Source organism: Erythranthe guttata, chromosome 9 (genome assembly GCF_056151865.1).
Source record: "Erythranthe guttata isolate IM_541 chromosome 9, IM_541, whole genome shotgun sequence".
Lineage (NCBI taxonomy): Eukaryota > Viridiplantae > Streptophyta > Magnoliopsida > Lamiales > Phrymaceae > Erythranthe > Erythranthe guttata.
Window position 1 is genome coordinate 15,221,023 of NC_142541.1, and position 18,228 is coordinate 15,239,250.

Sequence of the window (18,228 nt, forward strand, 5' to 3'; positions counted from 1 at the left end):
TTGGAAATAATCAAGCATGCAAGGTCCAAGAACCGGGGACCCAGAGTAGGATTAAGGATGTTTGATGGAGTAGAAAGGATCTCGACAGAGGTTAGATTTGTCGAGTTAAAGAGAAATCTTATATCCTTTGTAGATATTTAGAGGTGTGACGGAATCTTCGAGATCCTAAAATGGCTCAACTGTCATTATGAAATTCCTGGAGAGCAATATGGAATCTACTCATTGATTGGAAAGACAATAGTGAATATATGGATCATTGAATAATGCAAGAGGATTACATTAACTTAACTTCTAAAGATTCCACCGAATACCCACGCATGGCTCATTTTGTAGTTTTACTCACAAACTTGAATATCAAGAACCGACTCTGGCAGATTGACGTGTTTTCTTTTTATTATATATAGTTGGAGTATAGTAATGCATATCATTACTTTCACTACTGATATGTTCGGGGTGTTCAGTGTTCTGACAAGGTAGTGATTGAGAAAATCCAAGAGTATTGGGCCCTCTTGTGCAAATGGTGTTCGAAAATTGTGAATGAAAATGCAAATTTTGCAGCTCACCATCTTGTTAAGTGGGCTTGTACTTCCAGTTTGGATGAAATAGTCCCCTCATAGGTTTCTTCGATTTGTTTGTTTTTTTTACGGCGGTTATCCACATATATACTTCTGCATTTTTTTTTCGTTTTATTAGTACATCGCTCTTATTTATCAAAATAAAAATAAAATAGTAAGGCCTATTATTCAATTTAATAAAAAAAATAGGGCAAATTGCACTTCGCCCCCTAAAAAATGTCATTTTTGCACTTTCCCCTCTCAAAATAGAAAAATGAGACTCTTTCCTTTCGAAATATATAATTCGGTGCACTTTAATCGAAATGTGTATTTTCGACTTAATTCTTGTCGAATTTGAGTAAATTGGAAGGGTAATTTCGTCTTTTAAGACTCTAAATGTCATTTAACCCTTTACACCCTACCCTACATTACAACGATTACGAATAACAAAAAATATTTTTTGTCGAATTTGGAAGAAAAAAATTGTCTAATTTGGAAGCGATTTTCGTCAATTTGGGAAGGGAATTTTGTTCATTTGGGAACCTTAAGTAACTATGAAAGGAGTATTCTCAAGCGGAAGATGTAAAATGACATATACACCCTTCATTCGGTGAGAATTATACCGAAAATACATATTTGAGGCAAAGTGCACCGAGTTGTATATTTTGAGGGGGGAAATTGCGGAACAGGCATTTTTTAAGGGGGTTAAGTGCAATTTTCCCTATTAAATATTTTGATAGGCCCTTGCTCTTATTGTAATTTGACCAAACATCAATGGTTGCTATTGCAATTTGCAAAGCCCGGCCCTTTGAAGAAACCGGGCTAACCTCATTAGGCCTGTCATACGGCGTCGTCGGCAACACCCGACGCAACTAAAATTGGCGGGAAAAGAAGAGCAAACATAATGGAGTTCTAGGGTTTCAATCCAACCACAGCAATCAGCTTCTCCAATCATCACACAGCAGAAGAAAATCATCGAATCGAATTCAGAATGCCGACATACAAAATCAGGGGAATCGATGTGGATTTCCCTTTCGAGGCGTACGATTGCCAGCTTGTTTACATGGAAAAAGTCATCCAATCTCTTCAAAACGTATGGAGATTCTAATTTTCGTTTGTTTTTCTTTCTTTCCGCCTGATTTTGAAATTGAAACAGTTGTTACGAAAATCAGTAATTTATTATTTATTTTTGTCTCAGTACTTCAGTTGAGATATAAGAAATCATGATTAAAAAGAAAGTGTTTTCCTGACAAATTTTATGATCGAATTTTACCCTTTTCATCTGCAAATGTACTTTGAATTACAAAATTACCAACACTACTGGAATATAATTTAATTCCATATTGATTGTTTACAATGGCAGAAATGCAATGCCCTGTTAGAGAGCCCAACTGGAACTGGAAAAACACTGTGTCTTTTGTGCGCCGCGTTAGCTTGGAGGAAAAGTCTAGGTGCATTCTCGAGAGGTCGGAGTGAAAGAAGCAAAGTAAGAGGAAGTCAGGGAGACGATGAATTCTCGCAAACCCAATCTTCAGAATTTCCGAGAATAATTTACACGTCACGCACCCACAGCCAGATTAGGCAAGTGATCCAAGAGTTGAAGAGGTCCAACTATAGGTCAGGTCCGTTACACTATTTTGTCTCTGGCAATTGATGGGCGTTAGTCAGTCGTCTAATTTAGAAGTCCTGGAAAATATGGATACCATATTCTCAAACTTTTCGTTGATCGGGAATTATTATTCTTTAGTAATGATTTATGATTCATTAGTATCTATTGATTTATTTATTGATGTTCTTTGGTTTTTGGCTCATGGATGTTGATTTTTTGATATTGAATTTGCTTGTTCTCATACGATAGTGTTCATCATCATGTGGGTCTTGATAATTTTTTTGATTAACTAAGCAATTTTTTTTATCGAGCAGTGAGTACATTCAATATGTGCGTGGGTATAATGCGTGAAGATGTAGTATATTAATTTAACGAGTTAAATATGATGAAATTCAGGCCCAAAACCGTGGTATTAGGATCCCGGGAGCAATTGTGCATCAATGACCAAGTACGTTCACTTCGTGGAAAAGCACAGACAAATGCTTGCCATGCCCTGTGCAGAAAGCGTTCCAAGCGATATTGTTCTCATTTTTCACGTGTTACAGGTATGTGTCGTAGGTTTGCCAGTATCTGAACACGTGCATGATAGGATCAGCAGATCATTAGTATCCTCCTATATGTTATATAATATGTAATGAGCTTTATTTGGTGTCCTTCGGAGACACGCACTTCCAGCTGTTTAACATAATATTTTGTGGTTTATTTAATTAATTTAGGAAATTTTTAGCCGGGAAATTTGGGAGCTATTTGTGAAGAAAGCTGTCCAATATGTATTTGTAATCATTTTTCTCTGGTCTTTGGCGATTAAATTTGCACATCCAGGTGTCAAGAGGTTGATTTCTTTGTATTTAGGTCACTCAATGTAGAATTAGTGGTATTTGCCGAAGAAAAGTGATAATATATTACTAATTCATCATCTACTGAAGGCCATTGTGTATATCATAAAATTTTATGATGTCTTTGTAATGCAAATAATTATGTTCAACTTATTTTTATACTAAATTACTTTCTTTATCGTTCGATGTAGAATTCGTGAAAAAGAATCCTGGCATTGGAGATGACCCGATTGACATAGAGGACTTGGTCAATATCGGAAGAAGCTCTGGACCGTAAGTTTCGGTTGTAGTTGTTATCTATATACCAGAAAATTGACAAAGTTCAACTTGAAATGATCTGTTCTCTCTCTCTTTCTTCAGGTGCCCTTATTATCTGTCACGGGATCTCCATAAGGATGTTGACATCTTATTCGCACCTTACAATTATCTTATTGATCGTGGAAATCGGAAATCTTTGAAAATTGACTGGCAGAACAGCATCCTTATTTTTGATGAAGCTCACAACTTAGTATGTATGCATATGAATTCTGGAGAATGTCATCTTAGATTTTCACTCATCTTTATATTATAAGTAACCCCTTAAGTCAAGCAGCTTATTGCAAGCAATCTCTGTTTAGCAATCTGACTTTGGTTAACGATGCAGGAAAGCTTATGTGCTGATGCAGCCTCTTTTGACCTGCCTGCAAGTCTTTTAACTGCTTGCATATCAGAGGCCCAAAAATGCATTGATCTTTCCATTACTAGGAGAGATGAATCAAGTGATAAATCTTGTAATCCAGATAATTTTGCTATTCTGAGAGGTACAGCTGAGCTTTTGCCTAATGATTGTTTGTCAAATAATAGGGGAAATAAAAAATTCTTTGATGCTACTGATGGTCTTTTTTCAATTCATTTGCTGCTTCTATAATTTTTATATTTATGCCTATGAGTATGAGATGCTAAAAAGATCTGTCCTTTTCAAATCATCATCTACATTTAACCAAATTGCTGGATCATTACAGCACTTCTTTTGAAGCTCGAGAAACGAATAGCTGAGGTGCCAATTGACTCCAAAGAATTAGGTTTTACAAAGCCTGGCCCTTACATTTATCAGCTACTATCTGAGCTGAATATAACTCAGGAAACTGCCGACATGCTCACAGATATCATTGAAAAAGCATGTGTACTTCTTGAAGAAGGTACCTCCCAGCAGTCACTAACTTGACTCTCGAGATCTTTTACGTCATTTTTATTATTTCAAGTTTATAGAGCTGTGACTATATTGATGTGTTTGCATGCAAGTTCTCATTTTCTTTATGGGTCTTCTGCGACCTTGTGAGTCAGGAAGTACATTTGTTAGTTCTATAGTAATATTCCTTTTCAGTACTACTGTAAAGTCTAAAGCTTACTTTTAGTTCCCCATTCTCTTTGTTTTAGTCCCAAAATACTCCTTTTTTTTCATTCTCCTTTACTTCGTGATACTTTATCCCAAGTCTTTTTTTTTACTCCCAACATTGTGAACCACTGCAAAAGTCAATTATGAAATTCAATTTTCAAGGTATCATTTTCATTAAAAATGAGAAACAAATATATGTATACACAATGGAGCATCACCGTAGTTTCTCAACATGGTGCCACAAAGTGCTCTCTCTCTATCTCTGTCTATCTCTCTCTCTTTGCTGTTTTTGTCAGTCAGAAGAACTTCTTAAAGATGTGGAATTTGAATTTTCTTACAATTCTATAACATTTAGTATCTTATTAACTAATCTCCTGACTTTTCCTTCAGATGCAAATGGAAGTGACAGTGGAGGAACAAATAAATCAAATGGGACCTATTTCAGGCTAGAAAGCATGGGTGACATTCTTAACATGATTTTTAGGGATAATTCTAATGCTCATGCTCAATACTATCGTGTAAGTTATATCAATTCATTTCAGTATATAATTTTCTATGTGAACTGGCAAGCTGGTTTTTAAGGTGCCATCTTTCACGAGGCATTTATTTGACATGATTTATTGACCTTGATATTTGGCAGGTTCATGTCCATGAAGTCGAGGCTACAGATTCCTTTAGAGGTAGTCCTTGCATCATTTTAGTGCTTTATATTTCCCATATTTCTGATTTTTTTAGTTTCTATATTCCATACGCTTCCTTGAGTTTCACAACTAAATATGCAAAATACTTAATGTACTTGATGCCTTGTTAACATGTTATAAAAAAACATTAGATTCAAGTTCGTAACAGTGATTAATTGTTGAAGAATGCATTTAATTTATTGTGCAATGGTTTCTTCAAACAGCTACTCCTAATCAAGGCGTTGTGCCACATGTTATAATTCTATCCTTCCATGCATACGTCTTCAGCAGCATTTATGCATGTACCATAATTTACTTTCAAACCCGACGTGTAGGTGCTTGTGCATGTATGATCACATCTGCTTGCACTTTCTGCACCAGATTGTTATCTTTCGTTTTGAACACCTTCTATTTTTGAGGTTCATGCATTTCACCAATGTTTTAACTTTCTGCTATTTAAAATGTATCATAATATTACCCAATGTTTTTTTTAATTAAAAATGATGAAAGAAGGGCAATGTCGGTTATTGTTTATCCTGTCTTAGAATTTCTTGTAAGATGTAGCATTGGCTAGCTCATATGTAGCTGTGCAAGTACGGAACATTGTGATTGACACATGAAATTTCATTAAAATTGAATTAGGGAAAACTTCTAGAACACTAAGCTGGTGGTGCTTCAATCCTGGGGTTGCCCTGGAAGAGTTCTCCAGGCTTGGCGTCGGTTCTATTATTTTAACATCTGGCACATTATCACCAATGGATTCATTTGCAGAAGAATTGAAGCTGTGAGTGATTATTCAATGCATTTAATCCTTTGAGTTATGTTCATGCTGATTTCAAAGAATGATATATTCATCACTGTTTCCCTCTTGTAGAGAATTTCCTATTCTTCTGGAGAACCCTCATGTTATATCTGGAAATCAGATATGGGCTGGAGTTGCACCGGCTGGGCCATCTGGTTATTCTTTCAATTCTTCATATCGAAATCGTGGTTCTATAGAGTACAAGTCGGAACTGGGCAATGCCATTGGTACGCTTAATACATATGTACAATAAGACCTATATACTATTGCTGTATAAATCTGAATTTTGAAGTTATACTTAATTGGGAAGATACTGAATTGGAGTTTATGTGCCAGTCAATTTTGCTCGAATTGTACCAGATGGGGTGCTTGTGTTTTTTCCATCTTACTACCTTTTGGAGCAATGCATAAACTGCTGGAAAACCACGGTAAAATATGTCATGTCAGGTTAACAATGGGGTCTTTTTGTGTTTCCCTTTGTAGTGATTACGCTTCTTATGTGTCTTATGTGCAGGGTCAGCAAAATCTAACCAATTCAACAACAATTTGGGAAAGAATTTGCAAGCATAAGTTACCTGTCGTGGAACCTAGGCAATCCTCACTCTTTCCTACGGCAATCGAAGTAAGCTGCTCACATACAGAATTTCTTGATTGTGCATTTCCTAAGTTGAGCTTTCTTCTTAAGATTTATATTTTGTTTATGCCTCCTTGACCAGGATTACATGACAAAGTTGAACGAGACTTCCTCTTCTGGGGCAATTTTTTTCGCAGTGTGTCGTGGCAAGGTATCGGTGTATCCTACTTCTTGTGCATCGTATGTTTCTAGTCAAAATTTTCACTTGCATGCACGTGGTTCTCTTCACCCGAAATTTGTATGCTGATACTTGGTGCAATAGTGGAAACACCGGACTTCTTTATTTTGTAACTTTTTCCTAATTTTATCTGTACGTGTAGACAAATATTTCTTCTCGTGTCTCACAAATTGATTTTAAGTTTCACGGCTTGCTGCATGTAAGTGATAAATACCATAATTTATATTTAGGTGAGTGAAGGACTGGATTTTGCTGACCGTGCTGGCAGAGCTGTGGTCATCACTGGGTTGCCGTTTTCCACCATGACTGATCCTAAGGTTTGTATTCTTAACTGTATATAGTTCAGACTCCAGACAAGGGAAAAGTAGGAGGGGTGGGCTATGAAGAGAAGGCTGACAGAGTTTTTTATTTTGAAAAATGCAAACTTCTTGATCAAGATGTTCCACATATTATTTCTGATTCAACAAAATTCTCTGTATAATAATGCCAGTTGTTGAAGAACATTGTTTATATGTAGATAAGTTCATTTGTTCGAATATGCAAAGATTCTTCTGATTTGTTTCATTAGTTCACGTATACACTATTTATTTGTGATCTATTTTCTCATCAAATATGTAAAAATTGTTTCTCCTTAATTGCTCGAGACAGGTTCGATTGAAACGTGAATACTTGGATCTACAATCACAAAAGTTTGGAAACAAGGTAGTATGCATGTTAACAGAATAAAGTAATGCAGTTCGTATATTCGAAAATATTTTTAATACTTTAATGTAATAAATGACAATGTGAATGAACAGGGTCTGACTGGAGAAGAGTGGTACACTCAACAAGCATCACGTGCTGTAAATCAGGCTGTGGGCCGTGTCATTCGTCATAAGCATGATTACGGAGCAATTATATTTTGCGATGAGAGGTGATTGCTATCATTGACTGCATGCTTGATCCTCAAAAGCTCTGTGAAAACCTAATTAATTTGTGCCATTACTATGTGTCAGTTTAGAGCTGTCTCTTAATCAACTGCTGTCATTATATAGCTCTGTAACTTATTATAGTTTCTTCTTCTTTGTTATGGATAGATTCACGAATTTAAACCGACAGGCTCAAATATCATTGTGGATACGACCTCATGTCAAAGTGCGGTTTGTCTGTTTTGCACCTTTTTTCTTATTCTTCTCTAAGTTTCTCTTCTCCCTTTTTTGTAATTCTCTGCATTTTGCTTTTGCAGTGTTATTCCAAATTTGGTGATATAGTTTACACACTCACTCGCTTTTTTAGAGATGGTGGAGCACGTGTCCTTCCGAAGCTAGAACTGACACAAAATGAAGACAGTGGTAATTTTTTTTCGGTTTTTGCTAGTGTGGATTAGGTCGTCTGCTTAATGGCTTTCTATTTTGAAATTAATATATGCTTAGGTTAATATATATATTATTTTTTAAGATTAAGATGCTCCTGCACTGAAGTGTGTGCAGTGAAGACATCTGCATACAGATTATATTGTTGCGGAGGGATGGACTTGGGGTTACTGTTTTTTAATGAAAAGCCAAAGATATTGGTGTTAAACATTTTCCCGCAGGCGATTATTTAAAAATTTGTTTTCTATAATAAAATTCCGTAGTCACACATATGTCATTGCAGAAAGTGTCCGAGGTTTAGAAAGCTCCCAACCTTTGGAGAAGTACCATCCTGAGAAGCTTCTTCTTCCCCAGGTAATTTGAATTTGTTCATTGGCAAATGATGCCCTACCTTATTCCTTTGATATTTGACTTCTAACTGGAACAAGTCTTCAGATTAAAATAGAACCAACTTGCTCATTGGACTCGTCGTCTTCAACAAAACAAGTTAAACAAAACAGTATTTTTAGCCTTTGGAGGGAAATAGTTCCTGCCAATCGCTCATCTCTGACATCAGACAAGATTTCACAAGATTTATTTTTGAGATGTTCAAGTGATCTACGCACAATGAAAGAACCTTCAATCAGTGGGAAGGGAAGTTCACAAGATTTTGATGGAGAAAGTAGTGATTTGGCTGCATCTAGTATATTGAAGAAACGTAGATTGCTCATAACTGGGCCCGACCAGTCAAAACATCACGAGAAATCCGATCATAAAATAAGCAATTTAGCGAAGAAAAAGAGTTTCGGGTTCACCGAAAATGTTAGCATCCAGAATCCTCTAGAAAGAGTAGTTTTGCTCGATGATGAAATTGTTACGGAAAACGGAACTGTTGTACATAACATTCGCGAACACAAGGATGTACTGTCCCAGAGTGTACTTAACAATAAGGAGGAGACAAAGGGATCGGCTTTTCTCACCCAGGTGAAGTATTTTGTACTGTTGTGTGACGTTCTCTTTCATTGAATAGATGTAGGAATTTAAGACAAAAAATGTCATTGATTTCTGGGCATATTAAACATGTCTTTAGGAAGTCATTTGAATCCTAAATGCCCGTTCCTGGAAAAGAGATGTGCGTAAGAGCCATTTGTTTGTATATAATTTGCAGGTTCGCGAAAAGCTTACCGATGCAGAGTATAAAGAATTTGTAGGCTTTATGAAGGCGCTGAAGTCTAAAGCGATGAAGATAGGCCATGTTCTACAATCAATAGCAAGATTATTCTCCGTACCGGACAGGCGTCCTCTTCTTCACGGGTATCCGTTTTTCAGAAAATGTGTTTATCCTTGTTATTCTATTATTGCCACCTCGTCGTATTCTAGCTCACATAATATGCTGGTAACAAGATAAGTTGAATTAGAGTTTCTTTAGAGTTACAGTAAGTGTGTAATATGTGATGCCACGTTTTAGGATGAATATCGATTCTTTAACCTATTCGATTTTTTTGCTTAATCATTTTGCTCGATTTTTTTGTTTTGTTTTACAGTTTCAAGGATTACGTTCCTACAAAATACCATTCTTTGTATGAGCATTACTTGTGCAATAATAGCGATGCAGCTGGCATTTAAAGTGAGTAACTCTTCTTTGCTCGACGAATTCTGTACCGGTTGGATTACATTTCTAAATGCTCATTTATCCATCTGCAGAGGACCTAAGAAAGACACTTGGGCGACGAGGTTTTGCCTTACTAGTAAGATTTTCACTTGATTTCCAATGAAACGAGTGTTAATTTATATCTCAAAGTGTAAAAACTTCCGAATTCACGAACGAAGAGTTTACGCAGCCACAAGTATCTCCAATCCAACTCCCTTTTTTTTTTTTTTTTTTCTTTTAATGCACCAATATTTATTTTGCACTAATATTCATTTTTTTTTTTGTTGTAAATTATTTTGGACATTGTAACGAGTGGAAATTGATAACCAATACATGTTTGAAGTTTTTTCAATATATATTATTCCACTTCATATTGATTTTTTTTTCTTATTTCATGTTTCATATTGGGGGTCACACACACACACATAAACACACACACTTAAACACACACACAGTAGTTAGATGTGGAGTTGAATCTTCACACTCAAGACAGCCCTCTTTATTGCAAACTACTACTACCTGCTGTTCTTTTTGCCAAATTGATTTTCATTTATTAAGGCCAAAACTTTTGTTTCAAATACTTCATTAGATAACTACATTCGTTGTATATATATTCATTGTTTTTAATACTTTGGCATTAAATATGAAAAACGTGATGTTTGTTGGAACAAAGATTTAAATCAAAATTTGAAGATTATCTATTAATGAGGTCAATTTGGCAATAATGGACTGAGCCTTCCCTCATCCCAAATTATTGGGCCAAGGCCCAATGAACGACAAGAAATTAGGCCGAAGCATGATGAATGTCAAGTATCGAGATGAATTGAAGTGTTCGTTATAAGAAGGCTCAAATGATAAGGTCGATATACAATTCGCGCGTAAAGCGCACTAACATCTTGTCGATTTTTTATTAATTTTTGATAGCTAGGTTGATGTCGAAAGTTGTGAAAAAATCGACAGGTTAGCGTCAATTTTTTTTTGCACTAACATGTCAATTTTTCGACACATTGATGTCAAATATTCGACATGTACATGTCGAAAATAGATGGGTCTAAAAATAATAATAGAAGATGGACTTGCAAACTCAAAAAATACATGGATTCATATGTCAATGAAAATCTATCAAACAAAATCTAGCAACAAAAAAGTTGGAAAAGAAAATCTTAAAACTAATAAGTCAAACAAATAGAAGGAAAAAACAACATAAATTATTTAATTTAATTTTAATGTACAATATTTCTTTTTTCAGAAAATATGAAATCACGAACTAAACTCATGCACACTACATTAAATCTCTTCTTTTAAAATCGAAGCTACCTTCTCCGAGCACCGCCGTCGTTCCACGGCTGATTACTCGCCGGATTCCTCCCGGCATTCTCTCTCAAAACAACGATGAGATCTACAAACGCTCGCAGTATAAACCGATATGATTTTTTGTTATTCAAATCCAAATAACAGAACAAAAGCTCCTCCAGAAATTCCCAATCCACTTTTCCGTTGTGCTCCTGCCGCGCGTCCACCATCTCCTGCATCGATCGCCGGAAATCCTCGTACGGACTCGGCGAGTACGTCAGCAGCGCGATGAAATCCTCCGGCGCCGCCGCCGGATCCGCCGCCACCTCCTCCTCCTCCGACGTCGTCTCGGCGGAAGCGTGGTCCGCGGCGGAGGTTGAGGAGGAGCTCGCCTCGTCCATGATTAGAGAGCTCGACGAGCCGGTGGTGACGAAGAACCTAGCCGAGCCGCAGAGATTCTCCGGCGGCGGCGGATCGAGAAACCTCGGCGATTCTAGCAGAAACGGCGCCGTTTTGGCCTCCTTCCTCTTCGAGCTTTCGTCTTCGTACTCCTTCTGGTACAGCGACCTGAAATTCTCGAATAGGAACTGGTCGATGTCGGACAACGTCACGGCGGCGCCGCCGCCGATCTCCTTCCCCTTCCCTTCGACGGCGAACGACGTCGTCCTGGTGTGCGTGCAGCTCCGCATCGGTAATTGGATTTGTTTGTTGGCAATTTTCATTCTCGAGAGGCACTCTTGCAATGATTTCTGAATTGGCATTTTCGTTATTTTCTTTTATTAAAAGGGCATAAATTATCACTTATATTTATAATGAAATATTAAAATTAAAAAAAAGGAAACATAATCTTTTGGAGTGGCATTAAATTGCGAATTAATAATAGACGTTTTTATGCACCATAAATATAGATAGGTAAAGTAATTTTAATGACAATATTTACTGCATATCTTTTGGAAAATAATAATAATAATTTTAATAATTTACCACTGATTTCTAATTTCTGGTATTTTTTTTTTTAAATATGGTAGCTGAAAATTAGGTGCACAAAATAAATATTTTGCTCAATTATTATTTTTGTGTATATTTTATTTAAAGTCCATATTTAAAGAATTAAATTATATTGTGAGTTATGTGAATCCACTTATTGGATTTTCAAAGTAATGCTAATTATTACCAACATTTAAAAGTGGATTATGATTTTGGATTTGATTATTTGGTTGGATTTGTTCAATCACAAAATTTAATTTACTAAATTTTTTTTCTTTGATTATGTTCATATGTGACCAAATGAAAGTTTATTTTTTGAATAAATATTTATGTAATTTTATGTAATAATCTGATTCTAATAGACAATAGTCAAGTCAACTAGAGATTTCACTCTTTGACCATCTTTCTCTCTCTAAAATTTCCAATTTTCTTGTCACATATACCAAATAAAAACATATTTTCTATATATATTTAAAATCCGGGCTGAATTGACAAAATATATTAGTTCATAATTGGGAAGTCAAAATCAAATATGGTGTTATATTGCACAATGATTTTATTTCTAGATTTAGTTTACCAGTGTAGATTGTATCACGTGTGTATATTAATTGATGATGTCATTATTTGGAATAAATGATAATAGTTGAAAATTATTGGGTTTAATCCCACTTTGCACCCTTAGATATAGTTTTTTGGCACTTTGCACCCTAAAAAATACTGTAGCACTTTGCACACCGAATAAATTTTTAGAGCTAATGAAGGTAATTTAATATTTTTAGTCGTATTCATCAATTCTTTCGAAATTGCAAAATACAAACATTAAAAATACACCTCATCAATATATTAAAAAAGAAATTCGAAAATAATTATTTTATCAAAAAAAAAAAAAAAACAGAGAGAGAACAAGAAATATCCTTCAGCTATTTAGGTATCACGTTATTTGAAAATCATATTTTCTTCCCAATATTTTCAGTAATTACAATAGAAAAATCCATCAATGGAATAACTTTGTGAGATTTTTTTTTTCTCTTTTTAAGAAAATATAGTTTTTTCAGTAATTATTTATGATTTTTTGTTTTTTCGCATTTTGTACACTCGAAATTATGTTGGAGGTGAAAAATAATAATAATTTAATTTATTATTGTGCACTCTGAAAATAAAAATACCAATAAAAAATAAAATTACCCTTATTAAGTTTTAGATATTAATTCAGGGTACATCGTAAATGAATTTATTGTGTTTCGAGGGTCCAAAGTACTATTAATTATTTTTAAGGGTGCAAAGTGCCAAAATAGCATATTTCAAGGGTGCAAAGTGAAATTAGGCCAAATTTATTGCGAAATGGACTTAAAATGGGCCTACACATCTGGTTTTAGGCCTTAAGCGCTGGAAAGCCCAATGTTTTTTTTTTCAGTCAATAATTAAAATACAAATATTATTAATTATATAATAAAAAATAAAAAAGTTTGTTATATTTATTTCTAACTCTAATATACTAACATTTCATCTTTTGAATTTTCGTTAGAAAAATAAAATCCCATCATCTGCAATAGAATTATAAATTGAATTACGTTTATATATATAATAATAAATAAATAAATAAATATAATTAATGATCAAAAAATACAAAAGAATTTCATCCATCCATTTTTTTCCAATATAAATAGTAACAACAAATTATTAATAAGCGAAAAATTAACGTAAAATGATTTGCTTACGCTAGAACAAAATATACAGACACAACAAAAATGGAGAGAGAAGCAAGGAGGAAGAAGATATCTTCTCAAGGGACGGATCGCATGGCATTGATAACGGGCCGGATCCAAACCCTCGACCCGAATCTTTCGAAATCGTCTTCGTTTTCCGACCCGATCCAACACCATTTACCCGCACAGCATGCCCGCTCCACGTCCGAACCCGTTGCGGAAAAGGACATACCCCTGTTTCAAGATTATCCTCATGGTATTATATTTTTCATAAAAATATTCGTATTGTTTAATTCTATTGATTTTTTTTTTAATTATTTAAAATTAAATGGGTATATTTTGTATAATCTCGATCTTTAATCTTCGATCCATTTGCATGTCTATTAATTCTAATGTGTTTCTGTTTTTTTTTTTTTTTTTTTTTTTTTGAATGAGTTGAATTAGTAAATTGAAACTATGAACATTGTCGAAAAAATCAAGGCAATTTCGTGAAAAAGAAAAGGAAAACAAAAAAAACCAATTTCGGGAATCCCATGCAAGACGGTACATAATCATCGAATTCGGCATCAATTTGTTTCGTCTAGATTGGAAAAATCACCCATTTACGAATGTCAATTATAGTATTATACTACATTACACGAAAAATAACAAATCTCTGCATAAAATATTTAATATTAAGGTGTAGGACACGGGTCCCGCTGAATGTTCCTATACTGGCCCTGCCACTGGATTAGTGATTAATGTAATTTCAATTCCACATTAACATTGATTTTTGTATTTAAGTGATGATTTGCATGATAAACTACTAATTAAGACATGACCATGCAGAGGAAGTTTCTAGAAGAAATGCATCACTTGTCACCACACGGGCCTCCGATTTTTCGGACGGTCCAAATTTACGCGAAAAGCCCATCGAATATCATCTCGGTTCAATAACTCCAAAGGAAATAAATTTCAGCATTATCTCATCCGAAAACACACGAGCCCTATGTTCGTTCGCGATCGCAGTTCTTGTGGTATTGTCACATGTTAATAATCTCCCACACAATGTAGTAAAATCGAAGAGCCTAATTGCTTATAGGCCCCTTTACGCCGTTTTATTAACCGATGCTTTGATAGTGGCTGCAAGAATAGCTCTCTACTCGCAAGAAAAGGAGGAAAACGAAGAAGAATCTAAATTCGAGGGCGATTACGGAAAACATAATTGGGATGGAGCTGTGAAATTGTTGGAATGGGGATTGGTTCTGCATCAGATTCTTCGCGCGGTTTTTATAGATTGCAGTTTTTATTTGTCGATTGTTATATGCGGCCTTTGTTTCGTGTAATATGCGAGATGTGGCGTCGAAATTTTGAGTAGTATTATGCATTATGTAGATTATAATAAAATTATATATCTCTTGTTGAGTAAATTTAAATTAGAATTTGTTATTGCTATTAGCTATAGACAAGCTTTTCATGTACTGGAATAATTGTAATATGTGATTTTTTTTTTTTAATTTTTATTTATTTATTTCATTTTCAAGATGATTGTTTATGATGAAATATCACTTGTCAAGTGGGGAGAAAAATATCAAGAAAGAAAATAAGGAGTGCAAATAATTGGTTGGGCATTAAATAATAGTATAATACGTTAGCTTTATCATATAATTTATTTATTTATTTAAAAAAAACTTTGAAAAAAATTTCAATTTTCTTGATTTATGATAATGACAAGTATATATAGACAGACAAGCACATTAATTTCTGCCATTATTCTCTGCACCAAATGCAAATTTTTGAAATGGGAATAGTTAAATAGAAAAAAAATATATAGCAATATAAATAAATAAATAAATAAATAAATAAATATTAAAACAGTTTTACATATTATGTGAATGTGATTGTAACAACCAAACAAAGAATTTTGGTTTAACTTTATTGTATGAATTAATGTTTAGTACTATTTTTCCTCCGAACAAGTTGTCTACTCACTTTCGTACTCGATAGCTCATAATATGAATCGTCTAAATTTCAGTCCCACAATCGAACTTTGTCTAATATAAATTATATATATTGGATATAATTTAACCACGTAGAATTTAGACACATTTATTAATTGGCTAAAATTAAAAGAAGATATATATTTGTTTAATATAGTTTTTTTTTTTATAATTATCAATTTCAAAAAAATAAAGGAATTATAAATATATAAGAACAGCTGGTGCAGTGAACCACCAACTTAATTTTAATAACGCAACTATTGTAAATGCTTGAAGAATATAATAGTACCAAGTTTTTAATTTTAAATAATCATTGAAAAAATAACCAACCAACTATAATTATTTAATTAATGTGGCCAAAAGGGTATCCAAAGAACAAAACAAATGATATTCATTTTCCTTCGTTCAATGTCAGCAGAAGTTTAGTCAAAGGTTAGATTACGGCCATGGCAAGTTCCTGATATAAATTTAAATTACGAAAAACTCCTCATATTTGTGTAATTATAATTTACAATTACCCATTTAATTATATATTGTCTTATACGTTCACTTTTATGGCGTCAAATTTACCTATATAATGAGAAGTTTTTTCATTAGACAATATATAATTAATGGTTGATTGCAATTACGTAAATATGAATGATTTTTTTTCTTCGTAATTTGAGCTTATCTCTGAGTATGGCTGTAATTTCCTCGAAGTTAAATATTCTCTCTAGTGTGTTTAAGTGGAATTTACGAAAGCTTATAAAATTTTGAATACTAAGAGCCCGTAAGAGCGTGTTTTAATTTTTTCTATATTACATTCGGTGAAGTTACATAGAGTAGGGTTTGTTCTATTTACAGTTTTACACTTAATGAAGGTTACACCGAATAAATTTTTACCTTTCACCTGGTGTAAATTAATGAATTAACATGTGATCTCACATATAATTATATACAGTGGCGAGGCCAGAAAGTTTGGTGAGGGGGGCTTAAACACACGAGGGTTAGGGGGCAGCGCTCCCGAAAAAAATTTCGCTACGAAAGAAATTTGAGATGAAAATTCGATATGAATTTTTTTTCCTTCACTTTCAGAAGATAATACCAAAACGAATCGCGAAAGCTAAATTGCTATGAAAATTTAAGAAATATGAATATCAAGTCGATTATCAAATTGACACAGAGAAGTTGTCAAATGCTAAAACGATCGTCGGTGGATGGCAATTTAACCGCTATTAGTGTGACAGTGGGAGAGAATTTTTTTTTTTTTTTTTCAAGAAACGTAATGAATTTGAGAAATAAAAGATGAGAGCAAGTCATACATGGGATGATGAGGGGCCTTGAGCAAGTGGACTAAAAATAAGTGGACTTAAATAATATAATTATATATATAATTATATATATATATATATATAATAGTAAAAATTTGGGAAGTGAGGGGGGCTTGAGTCCACCTAGCCCTTGGGTGGACTCGCCCCTGATTATATACATATATTGTATTCTAATTAATTAGATGTTAGTTAGTTGTTTGACTAAACATTGAGTTTTGTTATTTTTTAGAATTATTTTAGAATTATAAAATCAAGAAAATAAAAAAATATGACGTGGACTCCATTCGTCTACTCGTTTCCACATCAACATAAAAGGAAAAAAAGGTCAAAATCTCAAACGCATCTACCTTTACTTGTAACTGAAGCCTCAAAATATCAACATAATAAATAAAGATTTAAAATAAAAAAATTCCATTTAAAACTATAATTACCTTTTAAATCAAAATTAAATAAAACGCATGAAAATCAAACTAGCTAATAATATCATAACATGCCTAAAAAAATAGATAAGAAAATTAATGACGAAATCATGACATCATCAATCTTTGCTGCTCAAAGATTCTCGACGGAACTGCGAAACGGGCCGAAAACGAACGGGAGACGTTGTCCGGATCAGCCCACACGGAGCCCTGATTGTCGTCGAAGTTCTGCGAATATGAATACGCGTCGTATGTGAACCTCATTGAAGAATTATTCGAATTATTGTTATTACATTGGAATATTCTTTTCTTCTCTCTCTTCAACTTCCGCCATAGCTGCATCCAAATCGGAGCTTTCGATGAAGATCTCGTTAGTGGCGGCATATTATTGTTATACGAAACGAAACGATCGTATCTTAGACTCGAGTAGCTTCTTGGCCAGCATACATTTTCTTTGCTAGACCATTTCGTCCATCTTTCTTCTTCCATCTTGATTGAGAGAGAGAGAGAGAGAGAGAGAGAGAGAGAGAGATGTTTGAATGAGATATGTATGTATGTGTGTGTATATATAGTATAATGAAGTGCCCTTAATTGTTTTTAGGTTATGTACAAAACATGGTCGACATCACTAGAAGGGGTGGCATGTGACAATTACTAGGGGCAAATTCGTCATTTTGGTTTACACTAATTTTTGCTTCAAAATAAAAAAAGAATTTAATAGAACATGGTACGCACAAGATTGTGGTGTATCTTTATTTGCCATAAGTTGTAAGTGAATAAAATTAAAATAATAATTAAAAAAAAAAAAAAAAACATAGAGGCAAATTTGGAATCTTAGACCTTTGGTATATATCAAGATTGAACATTATTTTGGAATGAGTTGA

At 34.1% G+C, this 18,228-nt stretch overlaps 3 protein-coding genes across 3 annotated transcripts; 2 read left to right on the forward strand and 1 right to left on the reverse strand.

The window, feature by feature from the left end:
• Positions 1–1,316: 1,316 nt before the first annotated feature.
• On the forward strand, positions 1,317–10,025 carry LOC105975930 (RAD3-like DNA-binding helicase protein). The gene is made up of 24 exons (XM_088823084.1): positions 1,317–1,647; positions 1,918–2,171; positions 2,560–2,708; positions 3,191–3,272; positions 3,360–3,507; positions 3,643–3,799; positions 4,001–4,177; positions 4,765–4,892; positions 5,015–5,054; positions 5,697–5,838; positions 5,929–6,083; positions 6,193–6,284; positions 6,371–6,478; positions 6,573–6,641; positions 6,899–6,985; positions 7,317–7,370; positions 7,466–7,581; positions 7,745–7,802; positions 7,894–7,999; positions 8,304–8,374; positions 8,456–8,983; positions 9,168–9,313; positions 9,544–9,626; positions 9,704–10,025. Exons 1-23 carry the CDS (start codon positions 1,546–1,548, stop codon positions 9,623–9,625), a joined length of 3,051 nt encoding a protein of 1,016 aa, XP_088679210.1. The 5' UTR covers positions 1,317–1,545; the 3' UTR covers position 9,626; positions 9,704–10,025.
• A 706-nt stretch (positions 10,026–10,731) lies between these two features.
• Positions 10,732–11,742, reverse strand: OFP14 (ovate family protein 14). Its single transcript, XM_013000800.2, has one exon. It carries the CDS (start codon positions 11,702–11,704, stop codon positions 10,964–10,966), a length of 741 nt encoding a protein of 246 aa, XP_012856254.2. The 5' UTR covers positions 11,705–11,742; the 3' UTR covers positions 10,732–10,963.
• A 1,877-nt stretch (positions 11,743–13,619) lies between these two features.
• Positions 13,620–15,158, forward strand: LOC105975475 (uncharacterized). The gene is made up of 2 exons (XM_088823569.1): positions 13,620–13,892; positions 14,465–15,158. The coding sequence occupies exons 1-2, from the start codon at positions 13,679–13,681 to the stop codon at positions 14,959–14,961; spliced, it is 711 nt and encodes a 236-aa protein (XP_088679695.1). The 5' UTR covers positions 13,620–13,678; the 3' UTR covers positions 14,962–15,158.
• Positions 15,159–18,228: the final 3,070 nt, after the last annotated feature.